General features: G+C 47.9%; 1 protein-coding gene and 2 non-coding genes across 4 annotated transcripts; 2 read left to right on the top strand and 1 right to left on the bottom strand.

Annotated features, from left to right (window-relative positions):
• Positions 1-252: 252 nt before the first annotated feature.
• TRIM7 (tripartite motif containing 7) lies at positions 253-14,942 on the top strand. 2 transcript variants are annotated; one of them, XM_043465680.1, is made up of 7 exons: positions 253-898; positions 2,068-2,163; positions 9,098-9,328; positions 10,816-10,838; positions 11,124-11,239; positions 11,709-11,744; positions 13,366-14,942. In XM_043465680.1, the coding sequence occupies exons 1-7, from the start codon at positions 392-394 to the stop codon at positions 13,875-13,877; spliced, it is 1,521 nt and encodes a 506-aa protein (XP_043321615.1). In that variant the 5' UTR covers positions 253-391; the 3' UTR covers positions 13,878-14,942. The 2 variants fall into 2 exon arrangements, with proteins under 2 accessions (XP_043321615.1, XP_043321616.1); XM_043465681.1 differs by lacking the exon at positions 253-898 and adding an exon at positions 960-978.
• A 2,390-nt stretch (positions 14,943-17,332) lies between these two features.
• Positions 17,333-17,405, top strand: TRNAT-UGU. The gene has a single exon. It is a non-coding gene; the product is annotated as a tRNA-Thr (tRNA).
• Positions 17,406-20,943: 3,538 nt separating this feature from the next.
• On the bottom strand, positions 20,944-21,025 carry TRNAL-AAG. Its single transcript has one exon. It is a non-coding gene; the product is annotated as a tRNA-Leu (tRNA).
• Positions 21,026-21,816: the final 791 nt, after the last annotated feature.

Here is a 21,816-nt window from a genome sequence, read left to right on the forward strand (position 1 = left end):
GGCGTGTGCTTCCACCTGTCCCGGCCCGTTTCTCACGAAGTCAGGCTTGGACAGCGCAGGCTTGCGTTAGAGCTGAGATAAGGGAGAGACGGAGAGAGGGCCGCGGGACCTCCGAGGCCGCTGGCCAAGGCGGGGTATTGAGGGGGCTCAGAGCGGGAACGCAAGGCACTGGCCCGCGCTTAGATCCCCTTGACCTGTGCTACTCCGCCAGCTGTCCAGACCCACCCTCCTCTAGCGTTTCTCAGCCTGGAGCACTCGGCTCTAGCCTCTGCCAGCCGGCGTCAGCCCCGCCCTTCCTCTCAGCGGCCGCTCGGACGCCCGCCCCGGCCGAGCACTGTCGGGTCCGGCAACTTCTCCAGCGCCGCCCGACTTCGGTGAGCTGGAGGCGCGCATGGCGGCGGTGGGGCCGCGGACGGGCCCAGGCGCCGGGGCCGAGGCGCTGGCGCTGGCAGCAGAGCTGCAAGGAGAGGCGACCTGCTCCATCTGCCTGGAGCTCTTCCGCGAGCCAGTGTCCGTCGAGTGCGGCCACAGCTTCTGCCGCGCCTGCATCGCGCGCTGCTGGGAGCGCCCGGCGACAAGGGCCACCGCCGTGTCCCACACGCTGTCCTTCTCGCTGCCCTGCCCGCAGTGTCGCGAGCCCGCGCGCCCCAGCCAGCTGCGGCCCAACCGGCAGCTGGCCGCGGTGGCCACACTGCTGCGGCGTTTCAGCCTGCCAGCCGGCGCGCCAGGAGAACACGGGCCTCCGGAGGCGGTGGCGGCCGGGTGCGCGCAGCACCGCGAACCGCTCAAGCTCTACTGCCAGGACGACGGACGGGCCATTTGCGTGGTGTGCGACCGCGCCCGCGAGCACCGCGCTCACGCCGTGTTGCCGCTGGACGAGGCGGTTCAGGAGGCTAAGGTGAGCGTCGTCCCCACCCATGCGGGTTCTCGGGACCTCCAGTCCCGGTTCTACATTCCCGCTCACGCAGGAAGGCCCAGGTGAGCCCCTGCTTTTTTTTGTCCTATCCCATGCTGCCTGGCCGGAGAAAGCAATGGCACCCCACTCCAGTACTCTTGCCTGGAAAATCCCATGGACGGAGGAGCCTGGTAGGCTGCAAGTCCATAGGGTCGCTAAGAGTCGGACGCGACTTCACTTTCACTTTTCACATTCATGTATCGGAGAAGGAAATGGCAACCCACTCCAGTGTTCTTGCCTGGAGAATCCCAGGGACGGAGGAGCCTGGTGAGCTGCCGTCTATGGGGTCGCACAGAGTCGGACAGGACTGAAGCGACTTAGCAGCAGCAGCAGCATGCTGCCTGGCATTAGCTTCGGGACTCAACGCGGCTCTCCCTCTGTCCCCAGCCTCCCACACCCCTCGCCATTTCCTTTGGGGCCCATGCTGGACCAACTGCACAATACCCCCACAGATTTGGCGATTTTCTGTCGGTCCCTGGCTTCTAGTAGTGCCTCCTTCACCGCCCCACCCACCCCAACATCTGCTACTGCTACTATCAACCCTTACCACGGGCATAGCTCTGTTTAATGTTCTCTAACCTCTTGTGGCCAAGTGAGACGACCTTCCCAGGAGGTCGGGCTAAGGGGGTGAGTGGATCCAGGGTTGAGAAGAGTGCCAAGCGCCACCTGGGATTCTGAGTGCCTGCCGCCTCCCTTTCCTGCCAACTTGCTGGAGCGTGCACTAGGAGGCCTGCGGCACAGTCCCCGGTCGTTCTTTGCTCTTACTCTGCTCCAGCCCTCTTACCCAGGTGGCTTTCTGATGGTGGTGAGGAGAGCAGAAAATAGGACTAGGCAGACTGGGCGGCTGGAGGGCTTGCATTTCAGCCTACATTGTGCACAGATGGTCTTGAGGCCCAGAGACCCTGAGGTCTTTGGAATCAGCTCGCAGTTGCCCTGTACCCTTAAGTGCAGCCTGTGTAGGCTGCATCCATCCCAACCTCCACAGGTGGCTTTGATCCTCCTCCGCTTCAGTGAACAGGGCCTTCCCTTTCTTCCGGGTGGTTTCAGGAAGCCCCATGTGGGGGTTTCCAGAATCTTCTCCCCACAATGTCTTCCTTCTCACCCTCCTTCAGGAGCTCCTGGAGTCCAGGCTGAAGGTCTTGAAGAAGGATTTGGAGGACTATGAGGCCTTTCGTTCCACAGAAGAGAAGGAGAGCAAGGAGCTCCTGGTGAGAATGGCAACCCCCAGGTTGGCTCCCCCTTCCCCAACCCCGTGCCCCAGGCTGACAACAGAGGGTCCCCTACCACCCTGGCTGGGTGTGTTTGGCTTTGAAGTGTGTGACTGTGGAACAGAGGTAGATTTTAGAAATATCAGTACAGTTCAGTTCAGTTGCTCAGTCATGTCAGACTCTTTACAACCCCATGGACTGCAGCACACCAGGCCTCCCTGTCCATCTCCATTGAACACTCAGGACTGATCTCCTTTAGGATGGACTGGTTGGATTTCCTTGCAGTCCAAGGGACTCTTAAGAATCTTCTCCAACACCACAGTTTAAAAGCATCAGTTTACTGGCTCTCAGCTTTCTTTATAGTCCAACTCTCACATCCATACACGACTACTGGAAAAACCATAGTCTTGACTAGACGGACCTTTGTTGGCAAAGTAATCAATTCAGTTCAGTTGTTCAGTTGTGTCTGACTCCTTGCAACCCCATGAACTGAAGCATGCCAGGCCTCCCTGTCCATCACCAACTCCCGGAGTTCACCCAAACTCATCTCCATTGAGTCAGGGATGCCATCCAACAAGCTCATCCTCTGTCATCCCCTTCTCCTCCTGCCCTCGATCTTTCCCAGCGTCAGGGTCTTTTCAAATGAGTCAGCTCTTTGCATCAGGTGGCCAAAGGATTGGAGTTTCAGCTTCAGTATCACTCCATCCAATGAACACTCAGGGCTGATCCCTTTTGACTGGTTGGATCTCCTTGCAGTCCAAGGGACTCTGAAGAGTCTTCTCCAACACCACAGTTCAAAAACATCAATTCTTCAGCGCTCAGTTTTCTTTATAGTCCAACTCTCACATCCATACACGACTACTGGAAAAACCATAGCCTTGACTAGACGGACCTTTCTGACAAAGTAATGTCTCTGCTTTTTAATATGCTGTCTAGGTTGGTCATAACTTTCCTTCCAAGGAGTAAGCGTCTTTTAATTTCATGGCTGCAATCACCATCTGCACTGATTTTGGAGCCCCCCAAAATAGTCAGTCACTCTTTCTGCTGTTTCCCCATCTATTTGCCATGAAGTGATGGGACCAGATGCCATGATCTTAGTTTTCTGAATGTTCAGCTTTAAGCCAACTTTTTCACTCTCCTCTTTCACTTTCATCAAGAGGCTCTTTAGTTCTTCTTCACTTTCTGCCATAAGGGTGGTGTCATCTGCATATCTGAGGTTATTGATATTTCTCTCGGCAGTCTTGATTCCAGCTTGTGCTTCATCCAGTCCAGTGTTTCTCATGATGTACTCTGCATATAAGTTAAATAAGCAGGGTGACAATATACAGACTTGACATACTCCTTTTCCTATTTGGAACCAGTCTTTTGTTCCATGTCTAGTTCTAACTGTTGCTTCCTGACCTGCATACAGGTTTCTCAGGAGTCAGGTCAGGTTGTCCGGTATTCCCATCTCTTGAAGAATTTTCAACAGTTCGTTGTGATCCACACAGTCAAAGGCTTTGGCATAATTCATAAAGCAGAAACAGATGTTTTTCTGGAACTCTCTTGCTTTTTCGATGATCCAGCAGATGTTGGAAATTTGATCTCTGGTTCCTCTGCCTTTTCTAAAACCAGCTTGAACATCTGGAAGTACACAATTCATGTATTGTTGAAGCCTGGCTTGGAGAATTTTGAGCATTACTTTACTAGCGTGTGAGATGAGTGCAATTGTGCGGTAGTTTGAGCATTCTTTGGCATTGCCTTTCTTTGGGATTGGAATGAAAACTGACCTTTTCCAGTCCTGTGGCCACTGCTGAGTTTCCAAATTTGCTGGCATATTGAGTGCAGCACTTTCACAGCATCATCTTTCAGGATTTGAAATAGCTCAACTGGAATTCCATCACATCCACTAGCTTTGTTCATAGTGATGCTTTCTAAGGCCCACTTGACTTCACATTCCAGGATGTCTGGCTCTAAGTGAGTGATCACACCATCATGATTATCTGGGTTGTGAAGATCTTTTTTGTACAGTTCTTCTGTGTATTCTTGCCACCTCTTCTTAATATCTTCTGCTTCTGTTAGGTCCATACCATTTCTGTCCTTTATTGTGTCCATCTTTGCATGAAATGTTCCCTTGGTATCTCTAATTTTCTTGAAGCGATCTCTAGTCTTTCCCATTCTATTGTTTTCCTCTATTTCTTTGCACTAATCACTGCAGCAGGCTTTTTTATCTCTCCTTGCTATTCTTTGGAACTCTGCATTCAAATGGGTATATCTTTCCTTTTCTCCTTTGCTTTTCACTTCTCTTCTTTTCACAGCTATTTGTAAGGCCTCCTCAGACAGCCATTTTACTTTTTTGCATTTCTTTTTCTTGGAAATATAATGGTATGCATATCATATGGTGTGACCATATAATTTATTATATAACCAGAGCTTTTGAGAGTAAAAGGGACAGCTAAAATAATTATTTTCGAACATCTGGCTTAAACTGGAACTGTCCCAGTGAATCAGGAAGTACAGTCCCCCTAATATGACATAACACCTCAGTTAGGGTCTGTGGAGCATATTGTAATTGAATACATTAATATTCCTGTAGAGAAACATGTGAACAGAAAATAAGTAGCCTTCTGTCAGTCTTAGGGCATGTTTTACCACCAAAGGAGTTATGAAAAAACTTTTTTTCATTTTTAGAGTTTTTTAGATTTTTGAAATTGAGGCTAGGAGAGAGGGGGTTGGGGGTGGAGGAGGGGATGGCAGAGCTGTTCCCCACCCAGCAGAGGGCAGAGGGTTTGGGGACTTGGGTTTTCAGCAGCTGACTGTGCCAGCACCCCTGTGCCCAGAGCTTGGGGTAGTATTTTATCTTCCTTGAAGTGAAACAGGAAAGTGAAATGGGGTTCATTTTGTTTAAGGTGGGCAAATGTGGGTCACTGTTATTTTCTATCTCGAAAATTCAGTTCCTGCTTGTTAGCACAGAACTCTCTAGTTGTGAAGTTGGAAAATGGAGGTAGAGGAATCTGAGGACCCCTCTAACCTTAAAGGGAGGAGAGGTTGGGTGAAGGGGGGGCATGTGTACAGATGACCCAGTGTTCTTTCCTGATCCTGAACTGCATCGGGCACACTTGTATCTCGTGCACACCTCAGGCCTTCTCCTCTGAACATTCACTTCCCTCCATAAGGAAGAACTCACCCCTCCACACCTCCACCCTCTCTGCTGGAAAAAGGAATAAACATGTGGCTCTTTGGCTATTGCTGTACATCTATGACCAGAGGGCCTTCTCCAGCTTGGGGAGCTTCATGGTATCTGATCCTACATCCCATGGCCTTGCTTAGCACTTTCTACTCTGTCCTACACCCACCCAGCCAACCCCTCTCTGGCCCATACATCCTTTATAACTGCGAAATACCTGCTTAATGAAACAATTATTGCTGCCATGAGAACAAAGAGAAAGAACATTTTTATTTGAAAATGCTCTTACTATTTAGAGAAGTGGTTCTCAACTGATGGCAATTTTGGGCCCCAGGGAACATTTGGCAATGCCTGGAGATATTTTCGGTTGTCAACACTGGGGCAGAGGTGCTACTGGTGTTTACTGGTAGAGGCCAGGGGACTGCTTAAACATCTTGCAAAGCACAGGACAAAGCCCTCCACCACAAATAATTATCTAGCCTCAAATGTCAATAGCGCCCAGGCTGGAAACCCTGATTTAGAGTATTTTGGCAAATATTGTTACACTTGTGTTATTTACACTTGTGTTATTGAGTAAGAAGCTTGGACTTTGAGGTCAGACTCCCTGGATTAGAATCCTGACTTCCCACTTCCTAGTAATTCACCTTTCTGTCTTCGTCTCCCCATTTGTAAATTGGGATGAGAGTATATCCATGCCATTGGGCGGTTGTCACCACTGAGGGAGCTGACATCTGTAAAGTGCCCCGTGTTGCTGCTGCTTGTTTACCAACATCCTGAAGACTAGGCAGCAGTGACCTGAACCCTGGGTCGCCTGACTTCAGAACTCACTTACAGTCTGCTCTTCTAGCTACTCTTTCCTCCCATAGCATTTTCAGGGAAAAGGACATTTGAGCTTGTCCTGGAGGGATGGGACTCTTCTCGCTGGCCATGAGAGGCCCCACTTGTGATATCACACAGAGTCCCTCCCACGTGTTTGTGTAAAGAATCAAGAGGATCAGGGGTGAGAGTCTGGGTCTAAAAACACAGGGGAGAAAATCCCGTGAATAGTATTAATGGAAAGAATAAAATATAAAGCTTGCACACAGCATATTCTCACTTAGGTCTTGTGGATATGCTGTTACCTCTGATCGCTGGCACTGATTTCACTTTCTTCTTTCTTTGCTGTTGTGTTCAGTCGCTAAGTCCTGTCCAACTCTTTTCGACCCCATGGACTGCAGCACAGCAGGCTTCCTTCACCATCTGCTGGAGTCTGCCCAAACTTATGTCCATTGAGTCAGTGATGCTGTATAACTATCTCATCCTCTGCCACCCCCTTCTCCTTTTGCCTTCAATTTTCCAATGAGTTGGCTCTTCACATCAGGTGGCCGAAGTATTGGAATTTCAGTTTCAGCATCAGCCCTTCCAATGAATATTCAGGATTAATTTCTTTTAGGATTGACAGGCTTTATCTCCTTGCAGTCCAAGGAACTCAAGAATCTTCTCCATCACCACAATTCAAAAGCATCAATTCTTCAGTGCTTAGCCTTCTTTATGGTTCAACTTTCACATCCATACATGACTACCAGAAAAACCATAGCTTTTACTAAACGGCTATCACTTTGTCAGCAAAGTGATGTCTTTGCTTTTTACCACACTGTCTAGGTTTGTCATAACTTCCCTTCCAAGGAGCAAATGTCTTTTAATTTTATGGCTGCAGTTACCATCTGCAGTGATTTTGGAGCCCAAGAAAATAAAATCTGGTTTCCACTTTTTCCCCCTCTATTTGCCGTGAAGTGATGGGACCGGATGTCATGATCTTCGTTTTTTGAAAGTTGAGTTTCAAACCAGCTTTTTCACTCTCCTCTTGCACCCTCATCAAGAGGCTCTTTAGATCCTCTTCATTTTCTGCCATTAGAGTGGTATCAACTGCATATCTGAGTTTGATATTTTCTCAGTAGTCTTGATTTTAGCTTGTGATTCATCTAGCCCAGTGTTTCGGCTAATGTACTCTGCATAGAAGTTAAATAAGCAGGGTGACAATATACAGCCTTGACATACTCCTTTCCCAATTTGGAACCAGTCCGTTGTTCCACGTACGGTTCTAACTGTTGATTCGTGACCTGTATACAGGTTTCTCTTGCGGCAGGTAAGGTGGTCTGGTATTCCCATCTCTTTAAGAATTTTCCATAGTTTGTTGTGATCCACACAATATTCAGCCTGGCAGCAACAGAACCAATGTGGAGGCCTGATACAGCATCATCCTTGAAGGAAACCAGTTACTTGGTAGCAGATGGATTGCCTTGGACCTCTTCCACCCTGGAAGGGACAGTATTTTATCTTGGCTGAAACTGACACATATTCTGAGTAAGAACTATCTTTTCTGCCTGTGGAGCCTCAGTCAGCACTACTAAGGGCTTAAAAACTGATTCATCAACATGCTTTATGATCCTAAAGTGACTTGGGTGTCTGATTAAAGAGGGAATTTAAATATTGGAAGTTCTTTGAGGGACTTCTCTGGCAGGTCTGGTGTTTAGAACTCCATGCTTCCACTACAAAGGCATGGGTTCAATCCCTATTCAGGGGACTAAGATCCCATATGCCATGTGGCCAAAAACACAAAAAACAAAACCAAAAAAAAGCTGTGAAAGTAGAGTTATTTAAAATTTACTTCCAGTTTTGCAATTTTGATATTCTATTAGTACATGTTTTAACACTGAATATGCTTCTTTAAATGTGAGACCTGACACCGTTTCTCTATACCTTGCTTCAGCCTTGCAGCCTAACAATGGCTTAGGGTAATATGTTGGCTTGTCTGTCTGACAGCCAGTGACATAGTTGGTTCACTTTAAGTTTCTATGTCTTAAAACGAATTTTCACCGGCACCCCCAGCTCCACAAAGGTTTTGCTTCAAAGTCACACCTTAAAGTTGCCTTGTAAATCATCTATTAAATCATTGCCAAAAATGTTGAACTTAATAGAAGTGAGGAGAGTTCGACAGCATTATGTTTGAGAGCTCACTGTGTGCTATAAAAGGTGCTTTCCAACTCTACAACTTTAATGTTTTCCAACTTTCCAACTCTGGTAACTTGAAACCATAATGTGTTTGCATTTCCACAGAATAAAGATCATAAATTTGGCAACACACACAGAATAGTGGGTTGGCTACTGCAAAGTTGCTACAAGGGTAGGGGCTGGCACGGTTTTATCAGACAGGTTACTGATAAAGGAGTAACCCATTTGAGGAGGCCATTCCTTATAGGATGGTTTAAGATAATATTTCTGGGAAAGCTGTAACTGTAATTAGGTCTCGGTTTGGTGACATGGAGCTTAGCATAAGTGACTCCACTTGGAGCCTGTTGTCTTGTTTTTAACACAAAATAAATGTGTTTGGGGACCTCTGCTTATCTTTACAGTGACTACAGAAGGCACTGATTTATCCCTTCCACTTTTCAAATGAGGAAACTGCAGCCCTGGGTGGTTCTGGAGTGAGTTTGAAGTTGTCTTAGGTTGATGGGAGAGCCCAGGTCTAAAGTGACACATGGGTACAGCTGTGACAGGGGAAGGGAAAGCACATGTTGAGGCTACTGCATGCTCGGAACTGTGAAACTTAAACACTAGAGTGTGTGTACTGTGGGTATGTGTACATGACTTTCTGACCCCCTAGCACTGAGGGAGACGGAACCCTGTCCTGGGAGATGGCTCAGAGGCTCCCATCCAAGTGGGATGGGATCGATGACACATCGATGACCATATCCCTTGCCTTCTTCAACTTCACTTCTCCTGAGACAGAAGCAGATGGCAGCTGAGCAAGAGAAGGTAGGGGCGGAGTTCCAGGCTCTGCGGGCCTTCCTGGTGGAGCAGGAGGGTCGGCTCCTAGGCCGCCTGGAGGAGCTGTCCCGGGAGGTGACACAGAAGCAGAATGAGAACCTGGCCCAGCTTGGGGATGAGATTGCCCAGCTCTCCAAGCTCAGTAGTCAGATCCAGGAGACAACGTGCAAGCCTGATCTTGACTTTCTCCAGGTGAGTCTGGCTTGTCCAGGGGTATGAGTCATTAATTTTAAGGCAGGAGGCTTGAATTTATCCCTCCCACTTTGCAAATAAGGAAACAGCAGCGAGAACAGAATTAGTTTAGTAGAATCACACAACCTGGAGCCAAAGGGTAGTAAAGAGAAAAGCCCTGATTTTCCTGGGGTTAGCAGTCTAAAAGGATGTGATTAAAATTTTTCTTGACCATGATCCACAATAATATATCTTACAGTGCATTCTATTATATACATATGTGTGAAAAAAAAAAGTCTAAGAAAATAATACCTGTATTACATGTGATGCACTTTGATGTTTTCTATTCTATCATATGTCCTTCTAAAATAAATAGTCACAATCCACTAATTAAACTTCACAAGTCACAAATGGACAAATGGATCAAGAGAGGTCATTTAAGGGAATTCCCTGGTGGTCCAGTGGTCAGGACCCTTGTGCTTTCACACACATCAGGGAAATAAGAGCCCACAAGCCATGCAGCAAAAAAAAAAAAAAAAATGGTCATTTAAAAGGCTCTGGTCTAAGAATTTTTTCACCTTGTTTTATGGACATGACCGAGCGACTAACACTTTATGTCCCTGGATATGTTCCAATGTTTCCTGGCTTAAAGTCTATGGGAACTTGAATAGAATTTATATCTTGCTGTTGTGTGAAAATTGTATAAATCTTAATTATGTTGGATTGGTTCACAGTGCTTTTCAGATCTATTATATCCTTCTACTTGTCTGTCTCTTCATTTTATTAATTTTTGAGAGTCTGATATTGAAACTTCAACTAAAAGTCTTATCTACTTAAAAAATAATTGTGATATATAGTGGAACTGTATGTAACTTTGTTCTATATTTTCCAAGTCTCTGGTAAATGTGTTATCATACTTTCATAATTTAAAAAATAAAAAAGAAGAAAAATAATCTATTTGGGGAAAAAAGCACTGAGCTGAGTGACGAGTTGTTGCATAGGGGCTGTAAGTTGTCTTGAAAGTGTTAGTCACTCAGTGATGTCCAACTCTTTGCAATCCCATGGACTATAGCCAGCCAGGCTCTTCTATATAGGCAAGAATACTAGAGTGGGTTGCCTTTTCCTTCTCCAGGGGATCTTCGCTACCCAGGGATCGAACCCAGGTCTCTGGCATTTTCCCATCTGAGCCACTAGAGAAGCCCCATCAGTTTTCTTAGGTGATGTTAAAAGCAGAAGCAATGCTGAGTCCTGGCACTTGTCTCTAGTGACGATTCTGTAATGATGGGAGCAATTGCAGAGGGGTGGGCAGGGTTGAGGGGTCTACCTTGATGAGACACGCAGTGGTCTGCCATATGAGGAAGCTGTTGCCACATGGGGCCCATGCAACCAGTGTGTGTGTGGGGTCATACATCTCCGTATTGCTTATTCCTCTGGAATCAGGGCAAGGGACCAGTTTTATTTTCTCAAAGGTGAATGCTGATTTGGTTTTCTCTTACTTTTCCTTCCAGGAATTCAAAAATACACTAAGCAGGTGAGTGGACCTAACAATACCTGGGGCCTCTCTAAGCTGGCTCTTCTCTTCTACTGTGCTTCCTCTAGTCATTCCCCATCCTGACTTCTCACATCCTGTTCCCCTCACCAACTTACCTGAGTACTTTCTGAGGCAAGCTTCTGCTGCCTGGCCATGGGTATTCGGCACAGGGTCAGGCTCTTCTTTTCACCTTTCTTTACCCAGAGGACCTCACTATTCTAACTGTCAAGCCCAGTGGGAGTGGGACAGTGGTTGTGGGCCTTCTTCAGGGTCCTTGTCCTGCAGGTGCAGCAATGTGCCTGCCCCCAAGCCAACCACAGTCTCTTCTGAGATGAAGAATAAAGTCTGGAATGCTTCCCTCAAGACCTTTGTCTTAAAGGGGCTGCTCAAGAAGTTCAAAGGTAGGGGCCTGTGTGTGGGGCTGGGCCTTGCAGTCCTGGTGTTGGTGGTTTAGGGTCCTAAGGATGTGCTTTTCCAGAAGCTGTGTGATAAAACAGGAACTAGTGTGTCTCTCAAAGGCAGATTGGTTCGGGCAGTTAGTGGTGGCTAATTTATTTAGAACCCTCACCCCTACCCCAGGACACAAAGCTTCAACTGAAGACAGATGGAGTCGAGGGTCATTAGGGTCAGAAAGAAGGATGAGGAAGGAGAGCTCAGCTCAGAATGGCTCCAGACAAAAGAGGAGGAAGTGGGAGAGGTAGAGTTAGACTACTGTCCCCTTTCTACCCTTGGGCTTGGCCCGGTACCTGCTTGTCCTCTCTGGGTTATCTGGGGGAGTGAGTGAGTCAGTGGGGCTTAAAAGTCAAGAGATGGTGTCACTGTCATTGCCAGATAGAAATTTTCCATGTCATTCATGTTTCTTCTCTTCAGAGGATCTTCGAGAAGAGCTGGAGAAAGAGGAAAAAGGTATGATGGTTATTGTGACAGTGAGTACCTGTCATTTGGCCATGTGGAGATACAGTGACTGTCTCTCTGGGCTCTGTGCGTGGTTGATTCCTTCTGCCCATCTATCTAAGCAACTCTGCCATCAGATGTCCTTTCTCCCTCATCCTCGTAATTATGATTCCTTCAGGTCACAGTGGGGCCCATAGGCCTATAAAGCTATGGGTCACTCCAGAGTAGGAGTGCCCTGCACCTTGGGGTATTTAAATCTGGAAGGGCTTGTCAGTCACCTGGACAAACCTCTCTTCCCTGTTCCCACTCCTAGACAGACGAAGACCTCTTCTGGGGACAGGGGTTGTGTGCTGGGTCAGGGGTCAGACTGAAAACAGGAAGGGTAGCAGTTACTACTCTTGCAGAGTTCTGGGGTGAGTGGGATCTAACCCCAGTGGGCTGGGAAAGTGGGGAGGGGAAGGAACATATTCCTGATGCTGATGACTAAGCTAAGTCATATCTTACCCAGTAAACCAACTGAGTCAGACTATGTCCTCCTCTGCTCAGGACTCTGTGACAGCCCAGCCTCTCCCTCTCACTCAGTAAGGGCTGGAGTCCTTGCACTGGTCTTCAGGTCCCATGAAATCTAGCCTCACTGCATACTCTTCCCCTGGTTCACTCTGTGCAGCCACACATGCGCTTGCTGCTCCTGGAATGCACCAAGAGCACACAGCTACCTCAGGGCCTTTGCACTGCACTGGCTGTGCCAGGGCCTGGAACACCCTTCCCCCAGACAGCCACCTATCTGGCTTTCTCATCTCCTTGATGTCTGTGCTCATATGCACATTTTCGGTAAGGCCTTCCCTGGCCCGTCTAGTTGACATTACAGCCTGTTCTCCTGATCCCTTTATCATTTATTGTCTCTCCTCCTTCTCCCCATAGAAAGGAAGCTGTGGGAGGGCAGGGATATTCCTCTGTGGGATTCACAGGACCTAGAACAGACCTGGAACATAGTAGTACTTACAGCAAGTGTGTGTATTTTAACTTTTCATTATGGAAGGTTTCAAACAAACACTAAAGTAGAGAGAAGAGCATAACAAGTATTATGTACTCATCATATACCTTCAGCAATTATCAACTTACGACTAGTATTTTTCATAAACATCCCTACCCACTTCTTGCCACTGGATTATTTTGAAGATAATTGTGATTTCACATATATCTCAGTATGCTGTCTCTAAAGAGACATACTTTAAAAAAAGCATAAAGAGAAAACCATTGTTATAAATAAAAAATTAATGATTCTTTCCAGTATCTAGTGTCCAAAATTCCCCAAGTGTCTTTTTGCTATAAAATACAGTTTAATAATACATGTATGTTTTAAGTAAAATTTTACATAGTATCACAAAGGTAATATAATAGCAAAGAAAACTTTATCGACAAACTTTTCCATAAATTATGATACAAGTCTTTTAAACTGGATTTATCGATTTGTTTGAATTGAGATCCAAATCAAGCCCATAAACTGCAGTTGTGTGATTTCAACATATACTTATTTGAGGGGACAGTGGGGCGAGGGGAGCTGTGCAAGGAGCCTGCATGGGAAGTCTTCCTCCCTGTCTCCCCACCCCGCCTACCCCTCCTCCCTCCGCAGTGGAGCTGACCTTAGACCCCGACACGGCCAACCCCCGCCTCATCCTCTCTCTGGATCTTAAGAGCGTGCGCCTTGGACAACAAGCCCAGGACCTGCCCAGCCACCCGCGCCGCTTCGACACCAACACACGAGTTCTGGCTTCCTGCGGTTTCTCCTCTGGGAGGCACCACTGGGAAGTGGAAGTGGGCTCCAAGGACGGCTGGGCCTTCGGCGTGGCCCGGGAGAGCGTGCGCCGCAAGGGTCTCACGCCCTTCACCCCGGAGGAGGGCGTCTGGGCGCTGCAGCTCAACAACGGGCAGTACTGGGCGGTGACCAGCCCTGAACGGACGCCCCTCAGCTGTGGGCACCTGTCCCGCGTGCGGGTCGCCCTGGACCTGGAGGTGGGGGCTGTGTCCTTCTACGCTGCAGAGGACATGCGCCACATCTATACGTTCCGCGTCAACTTCCAAGAACGCGTGTTCCCTCTTTTCTCTGTCTGCTCCACCGGCACCTACTTGCGAATCTGGCCTTGAGAGTCATTGCCCGGCCTCCCGGAGGGAGTAAACCAGTCAAGGGTGAACCCCTCCCAGTCCTGGCTGCCCATGGGAAGGGTTGTTGCCCTCGGATGGAACCTCCTGGACACTTTGGGTCTATCTTTCTGACTGTTGCCCCAGGCTGCCTTAGAGGGGCTTCTGCAGACCACAACATCAAAGACATGAGATTGGGCTACTGGGGAAAAGGGCTCTAAGGCTAATTGAGAAGGGGAATATATGGCCTTGGACTCTCCCTCCTGTCTCTTGCCTGTTGTCCCGGTGAGGATTTGGCCTGAACTGTAAGGAGGTGGAGGTGGATGAAGAGAGGAGCCCAGCTCCACCAGAGGTGCTTCCTATCACTACCCCAGTTCAGCAGGACCTCTAGTTACGTGGAACAAAACCAAGCTCTGGCTGTGCAAGGGGGCAGCTTCATGATCCCTTCTGCTTTGCCGTCTTGTCAGCTGCCAGCTTTGCCTTCAGAAACATGGATCTGGCTAGCTTGACAAAGTCGTCTACTCAGGGAGGAGCATGGTATTTCCAGCCCGAAGGAGAGTCTAGGCCAGAACTGGGAAGAGACTTTTGATATGTACAATAGGAACAGCCCAGGACAACAGCCTTTTGGCATTGCTGTCACTCAACACAGCTTAGCCTGATGAGAGTGTATGTACATCCTTGGCCACAATGACAGACCCACATTCTCACATTTGCCTAAACCCTTTCCAAGTGCCAAAGTACAGTCTCCCTTGGGTAAGGAGACCAAAGATTATGGAATTTTGAAACTCAAGGCAGCACTTAAAATTTTACAGAAGCAACTAACTCCAGCATGGAAATGTGCAGGGCACAGGCATATCCCTGACAGACAGTTCCAGGAGCTTCTCAAATGTATGCCAACGGCAAAAGACCCTGGTTTCAAGGTCTGCTCAGTCTGTACCCTGGTCTGTGTTAGTCCCTTGGCTAATTGTTCCCCAGATTCTGTATGGCTGTGTTTCTGGGAGAGTGGAGGTGGGCTGTTCACTGCTTAGTATGCTCCTGGAAAGGGGGATGGAAATACAGACTGTGAGCTCATTTATATGGTGCCTTGGCTAATTCTTAACTCCCCCAGTTTGAATGCAAGAGCAGTTGTGAGCAAAGTTTCTGCCAGACTGGGTGGGCATGTGTGTTTATGTGTGTGAGGAACATCTGTATGTGTGTATATGTCTTTGATCTCAGGAATGGGGTGCAGGGCCATGTGAATTTTATAGAGGGCATTTATAAGTATGCATATAGGGTTTAGGTATGAAAAGACCTAGGTCAGTATGGTCACACCCTATTATTGATTTGTTGTTGTAAAATATTAATATTAGCCACCCCATATTTAGGTGAAGGTCAAAGGTTTCCTTCCCCCATTACCTAACTACCTAGCTAGATGAAAGCCAGTCTCAGACCTCATTCTGTCCTGCACATATTGTTGGCATGCAGGGACAGTGACAATTAAATAGTCTGACTTACAAGCATCTTGAAGTTTCCATGCTCTGTCCCTGAGATGTTTCAAGCACACTTTGTGGACAAGGGGCTGTAAGAGAGACGTTTTGTTCAGGCCAGCATGAACTGTTCTGGAGAAGGAAATGGCAATCCACTCCAGTGTTCTTGCCTGGAGAATCCCAGGGACGGCGGAGCCTGGTGGGCTGCCATCTATGGGGTCGCACAGAGTTGGACATGACTGAAGTGACTTAGCAGCAGCAGCAGCAGAGGTAGACCCAGTGGACATAACACCTGGCAATCAGAATCCAGTGTCCTATAGGCTAGGGACAGGATCATTTAAGAGTTCAGCCTACAGCAGCATCCCAAAGGGTAAATCCTATGTTGTTTAGCTCTAGAACACTGTACCCAATCCATGTATTTGAATACACTGATTTCTACAAGGAAAATCCATTTCTAACATTCATTTACTAATTAAATTGCCTAATGTTATCATCAAGCCCTCATGTATGGCTGTATGGCTTGTATGGCTTTTTGATTGAGTGTTACAATTACCCTTTCTATCCTCTAATAACTGTGCTGAAGTACTGCAACACATTATAGATCACAAAAGGTAGGGTGACTGGTAGAGGTGCCTGTAGGATCAGGTCTGGGCACTGCAGAGCTGGCTCTCTGTGTGTAAATGTGAATATGACTATCTGTCTGTCAGAGTTTGTAGAATAACTAGATAGATATATACATATCCGAAGACGTAACAACAGTACATAACAATCACATGTGGTTGGTAAGAGAGATGTTCTCTCTTGGTCTCCAGGGTGATGTAGGATGTCACAATGCTGGTGTGAGTATGCCTGTTTATGCATTTTCCTCTTCCATCCTTTGACCATTGTAAGCTCTCTGAGGTGTCTGGGCCTCTGAGAGCAATGACTGGCCTAATTTGGTTTCCTTCTGACACCACCTGTTCATTGGTCCTGGATCCTTGAGAGCTACTTTGATATGATAACCCACATCCTTGACACCAGACCCTCACACTAGTCCTCAGCATCCAGACAGGAGGGCACCTAGGAAACTTCCTTGGGCCTGGCTACCCAGTGATCAAAGTCATCTGGCCTTGAAGGCACCAAAGAACAGATTGGGCCATCAGACCAAGTTCCATCAACTGCAGACACACTTTCTGACCATTTCCGGGCTAGGGTTCCTGTCCCTTACCTGGGCTTTCAACCTCTGCCCTTTGCTCCGTGGGTCCCTTGGGAGGCCATGAAGGACCCAACTCTCCCAAAGTCCAAGACAGGCCTCTTAACGGTTGCTTTTTCCTAATTTGCTTTAAGTTGCCATAGATATGAGAACCCACATCCTTGACACCAGACCCTCACACTGGTCCTCAGCATCCAGACGGGAAGGCACCTAGGAAACTTCCTTGGGCCTGGCTAACCAGTGATCTGGGTCTCCTGTCCTGATGCAGTCGTTAACACACTGACCATCTGATTTTCCCGCCATTCTCTACCAATCTCTCCCTCCTGATCATCTCTTCTACCAGGCTAGCTGGATTCCTCTCAGGACAGGCATATTGTCACCATTCCTTTAGCCTTTCCCTCAGGGCCTCGGCCTTGAACCCTATTCTCAGACACAATTTCTAGTGGACCTCTCTACTCGTCTTGCCCCTGATTCCCAGGCCAGGCGGAAGGCCCCGGGCCCTCCAACATTTCCGCCCACTGGTGGCCCCACCCCCTACCGCAGCGCGCCCCGCCCTCACCCGATCCTTCCTAGCTTCCGCCCACCCACGTGGTCCCCTCTACGCTGGACTTTCTCCCAGGATTTGCGGCTCAGTCTGTGACACTGACACTTACTGATGTTGCAGACTCAGCTGCAGCAGCCGGACGGGGCGGTCACTGGCTGAAGGGCGCGAGCCCCGCCTTTCGGCGTAGCTCTTCTGTCTGCGGCTGCGCGATGATCATAGCGGTATCAACTGCTCGTGCGCAGAGTGCAGATTCGCAGTTGGCTCCATAGCTCAGGGGTTAGAGCACTGGTCTTGTAAACCAGGGGTCGCGAGTTCAAATCTCGCTGGGGCCTACGTAAGTTTTTTTTTTTCCCCCACCACTCTCTCTCTGGAGAGGGGAAGATGCACTTCAACACAACTTTCCGCCATACTGAAAGCCTAGACTTAAATTAAGCAGATCTGAGTGTTTTTGACCCTCAAGTGGCCGCCACTTATCGCTCCTTCCAACCCTCCTGTAGCCTTATCTCTTTAAGAACCAGACCCACTGCTCCCTTGGACTTGCGATCGCAGATTTCGCTGGCTCAGCGAGCCTTCTCCCCAGCGACCCCTTCCTAGCTTCCTTCTGCACTTCGTCTTGGCAAGTTCATAGCGAGTGTTTTTGTTCCCCTCCCGTCACTCCACTCGGGCCAGAGGCTTTGCCGTGTTCTCTAATTCGTTCTCCTTCCTTGCTTGGGGAGCACCTGTGAACGCCCACACCCACCTCCGTACTCTGGGAATCTATAATTTTAGTTGAGAGTGGGGCTGTGTTTAAGACCCCGCATCGTCTGCTCTTGGTCCCCGCGATCTGGCTTCTTTAATGAGGTGGCTTTCCTGTAGGGTAGTCACTTGGGAGTTGAAGAATCCCAGGAGTTCGGACCGCACAAATGCCCCATCTTGCCAGTGTGGGGCAGGTGCATTCCGCTCTTGACGCAAAGCGTGATTCTTTGGATGAGATCTGCCTTGTGTGAGGGAGAGAAGCAGGTCCCTCCTCTGTCACGCGCCCCACCCATCTCATTTACTCTTCCTGGGCGTCTACCCAGGTTCCCGCGAGCAGTTTTCTCTTCTCTGGTTATCCGGCCCGGGCTCTATTTTCCCAAAGCTGATCCAAGCTGGACCTTACGTTGATCGGCGACTCACTCCGGGCTTTTCTGAGGGTCCTAACCCGCCGGATGGCGCGGCGGGATTAATCACCTCTCTGCCTCTGCCAAGACCCCCACCCCCTGCCATGGGTCATGCCTGCGAAGGCCACGGCGGGCAGGCACCCAAGACCTCCAGCGGGCCTGGTTCTGCCCATTGGGCAGGGCCCCCATTGTTCACTTAGGATTTAGGCTTATTTTGTGCACTTGATTTCCATTCACGGCATTAATAAATCAATCAGACAGGTCATCATGAATTACTGCTCTTGGTTTGTTAAAAGGAAAACCAAAAGTTTTTTTTGACCTAGTCTAGCCCTCATCGTCCCCGACTCTCTTCAGGGACGCTCAGGCTCTCCCGGCTTCTGTGCCCCGCCTCCCGTTCTCCAGACTTGCGCCTTATTTGGGCTCCACTGGGAAAAGAGGAGTCCCCACAGTGGAAGGGTGCCCCTGTCTGCTGCCCGAGAAACCTTAGCAATGAGGCGCTCGTTGAGATTCCAGGGGATCTGAGGGGCCAAGAGATAGCGAGAATTGATGCTGAGTGAACTATCTACACCTGAGACGGCGGACGTGGATATCGTCGAACTGGGATAGGTCGGGCGTGAGAGAGTCCGAGATGCACAGAACATTTTCAACGTGCCAGAAAGAAAATTTGGTTTTCTCAGTGGGTAAATGAGTCCACATAGCATCATACCAAGGCATTCTTGAGCGGGGGGCAGGCTGTTTTGTCTACAGGTTACAGTTTTCGCCTCTGACGCGAGAGGTCCCAGGTTCAGACCCCAACGAGCCCTTTTCTTCTTTTCCTTTGTCTCTTTCTTTCTAAAAATTTCTCATGTGGACAGTTTTGGTCCTGGACGGGTAATGGGCATTACCAAGTGTTCGGGGATCGGAAAGAAGTACGGGTAGAAGAAAGAGTGGGTGAGGCGTTTCAGAGCCCATAGTTCCCGGTGAGAGACTGGGGGTAGAGCCTCCCGTGGGTGTTTACATTGATCGGGTCGTGGAACATCCTTTCTCACCACAGAACTGTATATTCACTGATCCCACCAGTTTTCCTAAAAATCAATAGTGTCACAAAGATGACCAAGCTCAGACGTTTCTGTATTGTAGTAGTTATTACTTTCATCTAACAGGTGAAAGGTCTCCTTTCATCTAACAGGTAGAAGGTCTCCAGTTTGAAACTGAGGGGAAACAAAGTTGGTAGCATCCTGAGGGTTTTTTTTTTTTTTTTTTTCTACTATTGGAAATTTATTACTTGGAGGTAAATTTGGTCCTAGTCCAGGACGTCCCAGTCCAAGACATCCCATCATCACCTTTACCTGGTTACAGAGGTGTACACTTTTCCAGGGAAGAGAAATTTAACATTTACACCTCTGGATTCTCATACTCAAGAGGCATTAATCCATTCAAGTGGTGTTAACCCACCCCACTTTCAGTTTGAGACTTTGCACTCACTGAGTTGGGTTATTTTGCTTGTTTTCAGTCACTCAGTCGTGTCCAACTCTTTGTGTCGCCATGGACTGCAGCATACCAGGCTTCCCTGTCCTTCACCATCTCCTGGAGCTTGCTCAAACTCATGTCCATTGAGCCAGTGATGCCATCCAACCATTTCATCCTTTGTCATCCCCTTCTCTTCCTGCCTTCAATCTTTCCCAGCATCAAGGTCTTTTCCAATGAGTCAACTCTTTGCATCAGATGACTGAAGTATTGGAGCTTCAACTTGAGCATCTGTTTTTCCAATGAATACTTAGGGTTGATTTCCTTTAGGATAAACTGGTTGGATCTCCTTGCAGTCTAAGGGAATCTCAAGAGTCTTCTCCAACACCACAGTTCAAAAGCATCAATTCTTCTGCATTCAGCCTTCTCTATGGTCCAACTCTCACATCCATACATGACTACTGGAAAAATCATAGCTTTGACTAGACGGACCTTTGTCAGCAAAGTAATATCTCTGCTTTTTAATATGCTGTCTAGATTTGTCATAGCTTTCCTTCCAAGGAGCAAGCATCTTTTAATTTCGTGGCTACAGTCACCTTCTGCAGTGATTTTGGAGCCTAAGAAAATAAAATCTGTCACTTTATTTTCTCCTTTCTATTTGCCATGAAGTGATGGGACTGGATGCCATGATCTTCCTTTTTTGAATGTTGAGTTTTAAGCCAGCTTTTCCACTCTCCTCTTTAACTTTCATCAAGAGGCTCTTTAGTTCTTCTTTGATTTCTGCCCTTATGGTGGTGTCATCTGCGTATCTGAGGGTATTGATATTTCTCCCAGAAATCTTAATTCCAGCTTGTGCTTCATCCAGTCCAGCATTTTGCATGATGTACTCTGCATATAAGGTAAATAAGCAGGATGACAGTATACAGCCTTGTCTACCCCTTTCCCAATTTTGAACCAGTCGGTTGTTCCAGCTGTTGCTTCTTCACCTGCATACAGTTTTCCCAGGAGGTAGGTAAGGAGGTCTGGTGTTACCATTTCTTTAAGAATTTTCCATAGCTTGTTGTGATCCACACAGTCAAAGGCTTTAACATAGTCAATGAGGCAGAAGTAGATGTTTTTCTGGAATTCTCTTGCTTTTTCTAAGATCCAAGGGGTATTTCGCTGAAAGCTGGCAAACAGAGTCTCATGCTCAGAATAAAGGGAAGGTCGCGACTGAGCGACCAATATGCTTAATCTTTTTTTGTGAAGGATTTGAGGGGGCGGGGGAAAAAGGTTATCAGCGAGCTGGCAGCGGTGGGATTCGAACCCACGCCCCCGAAGAGACTGGAGCCTTAATCCAGCGCCTTAGACCGCTCGGCCACGCTACCGCACTGGGGTATGGGTTTTTTGGTATTGTTTTTCAATTTAGATAACGTCACCAGGCTCCTGAGGGAAATCATGTGTTCCGGTTCCTCTACAGGTCGGAGCGACCAACCACACCCCAACTAGCAGAATTAGATTGGCCAGAGTCACGGGGCGGAATCCGCACCCTGCGCTCCTCTGACAAAAGATGAGTCGTGAAGCCCAGACCACCGCACACAGTGGTTTTGGGAAGAACACTCAAGTCACTCCGGCATTTCACTTTTGGCAAGTGGGCGTGGAAGTAGGGGAAGACTTCTACACTATCACTTGTTTTATTTTTATATTTTAACTGTGATCTTCTGTTGTTTTTATAAATTAAAAACAAACAAACAAACAGAAAGGAACCCTGCAGTACTTCTCCCGGTTCTTTTTTGTTTACCCAATAACATTTTTTGGTAATAACACAGACACATTCAGAAGTGGCTCATTGACGATCGCGCGGCCACCATCTCAGAAGCCTCCATCCTTGCAGTTTTGTTGCCTGATGTTTCCACCCTTGAAACAAATGTTCCAGGTGGAGGTATAGTGCCTTGACAAAACAAGCTTGATTGCACGCTGTTTGGAGACCTCCCCGCCTCCCCACCCCTCACCAATCATAAAAACACATTTCTTAAAAAATAGTAAATCCCAGAAAAATGTATAGAAAAAAATCCCCTCACAAGCCCCAAACTCAGAGATAACCATCAATATTTGGTGAACTAATCTCCAGTTTGATTTTCTGTTGATTTTCACCTGCACCAGTGGAGAAGGAGGTGAC

This window comes from Cervus canadensis, chromosome 4, assembly GCF_019320065.1.
Source record: "Cervus canadensis isolate Bull #8, Minnesota chromosome 4, ASM1932006v1, whole genome shotgun sequence".
In the NCBI taxonomy this organism is placed as follows: Eukaryota; Metazoa; Chordata; class Mammalia; order Artiodactyla; family Cervidae; genus Cervus; species Cervus canadensis.

Excerpts from the sequence above, each read along its gene's own strand:
- TRIM7 (XM_043465680.1), top strand. The coding sequence starts at position 392 with ATGGCGGCGGTGGGGCCGCGGACGGGCCCAGGCGCCGGGGCCGAGGCG. Across the intron at positions 9,329-10,815 it reads CTGATCTTGACTTTCTCCAG|GAATTCAAAAATACACTAAG; the intron begins GTGAGTCTGGCT and ends TTTTCCTTCCAG. Across the intron at positions 11,745-13,365 it reads GCTGGAGAAAGAGGAAAAAG|TGGAGCTGACCTTAGACCCC; the intron begins GTATGATGGTTA and ends CTCCCTCCGCAG.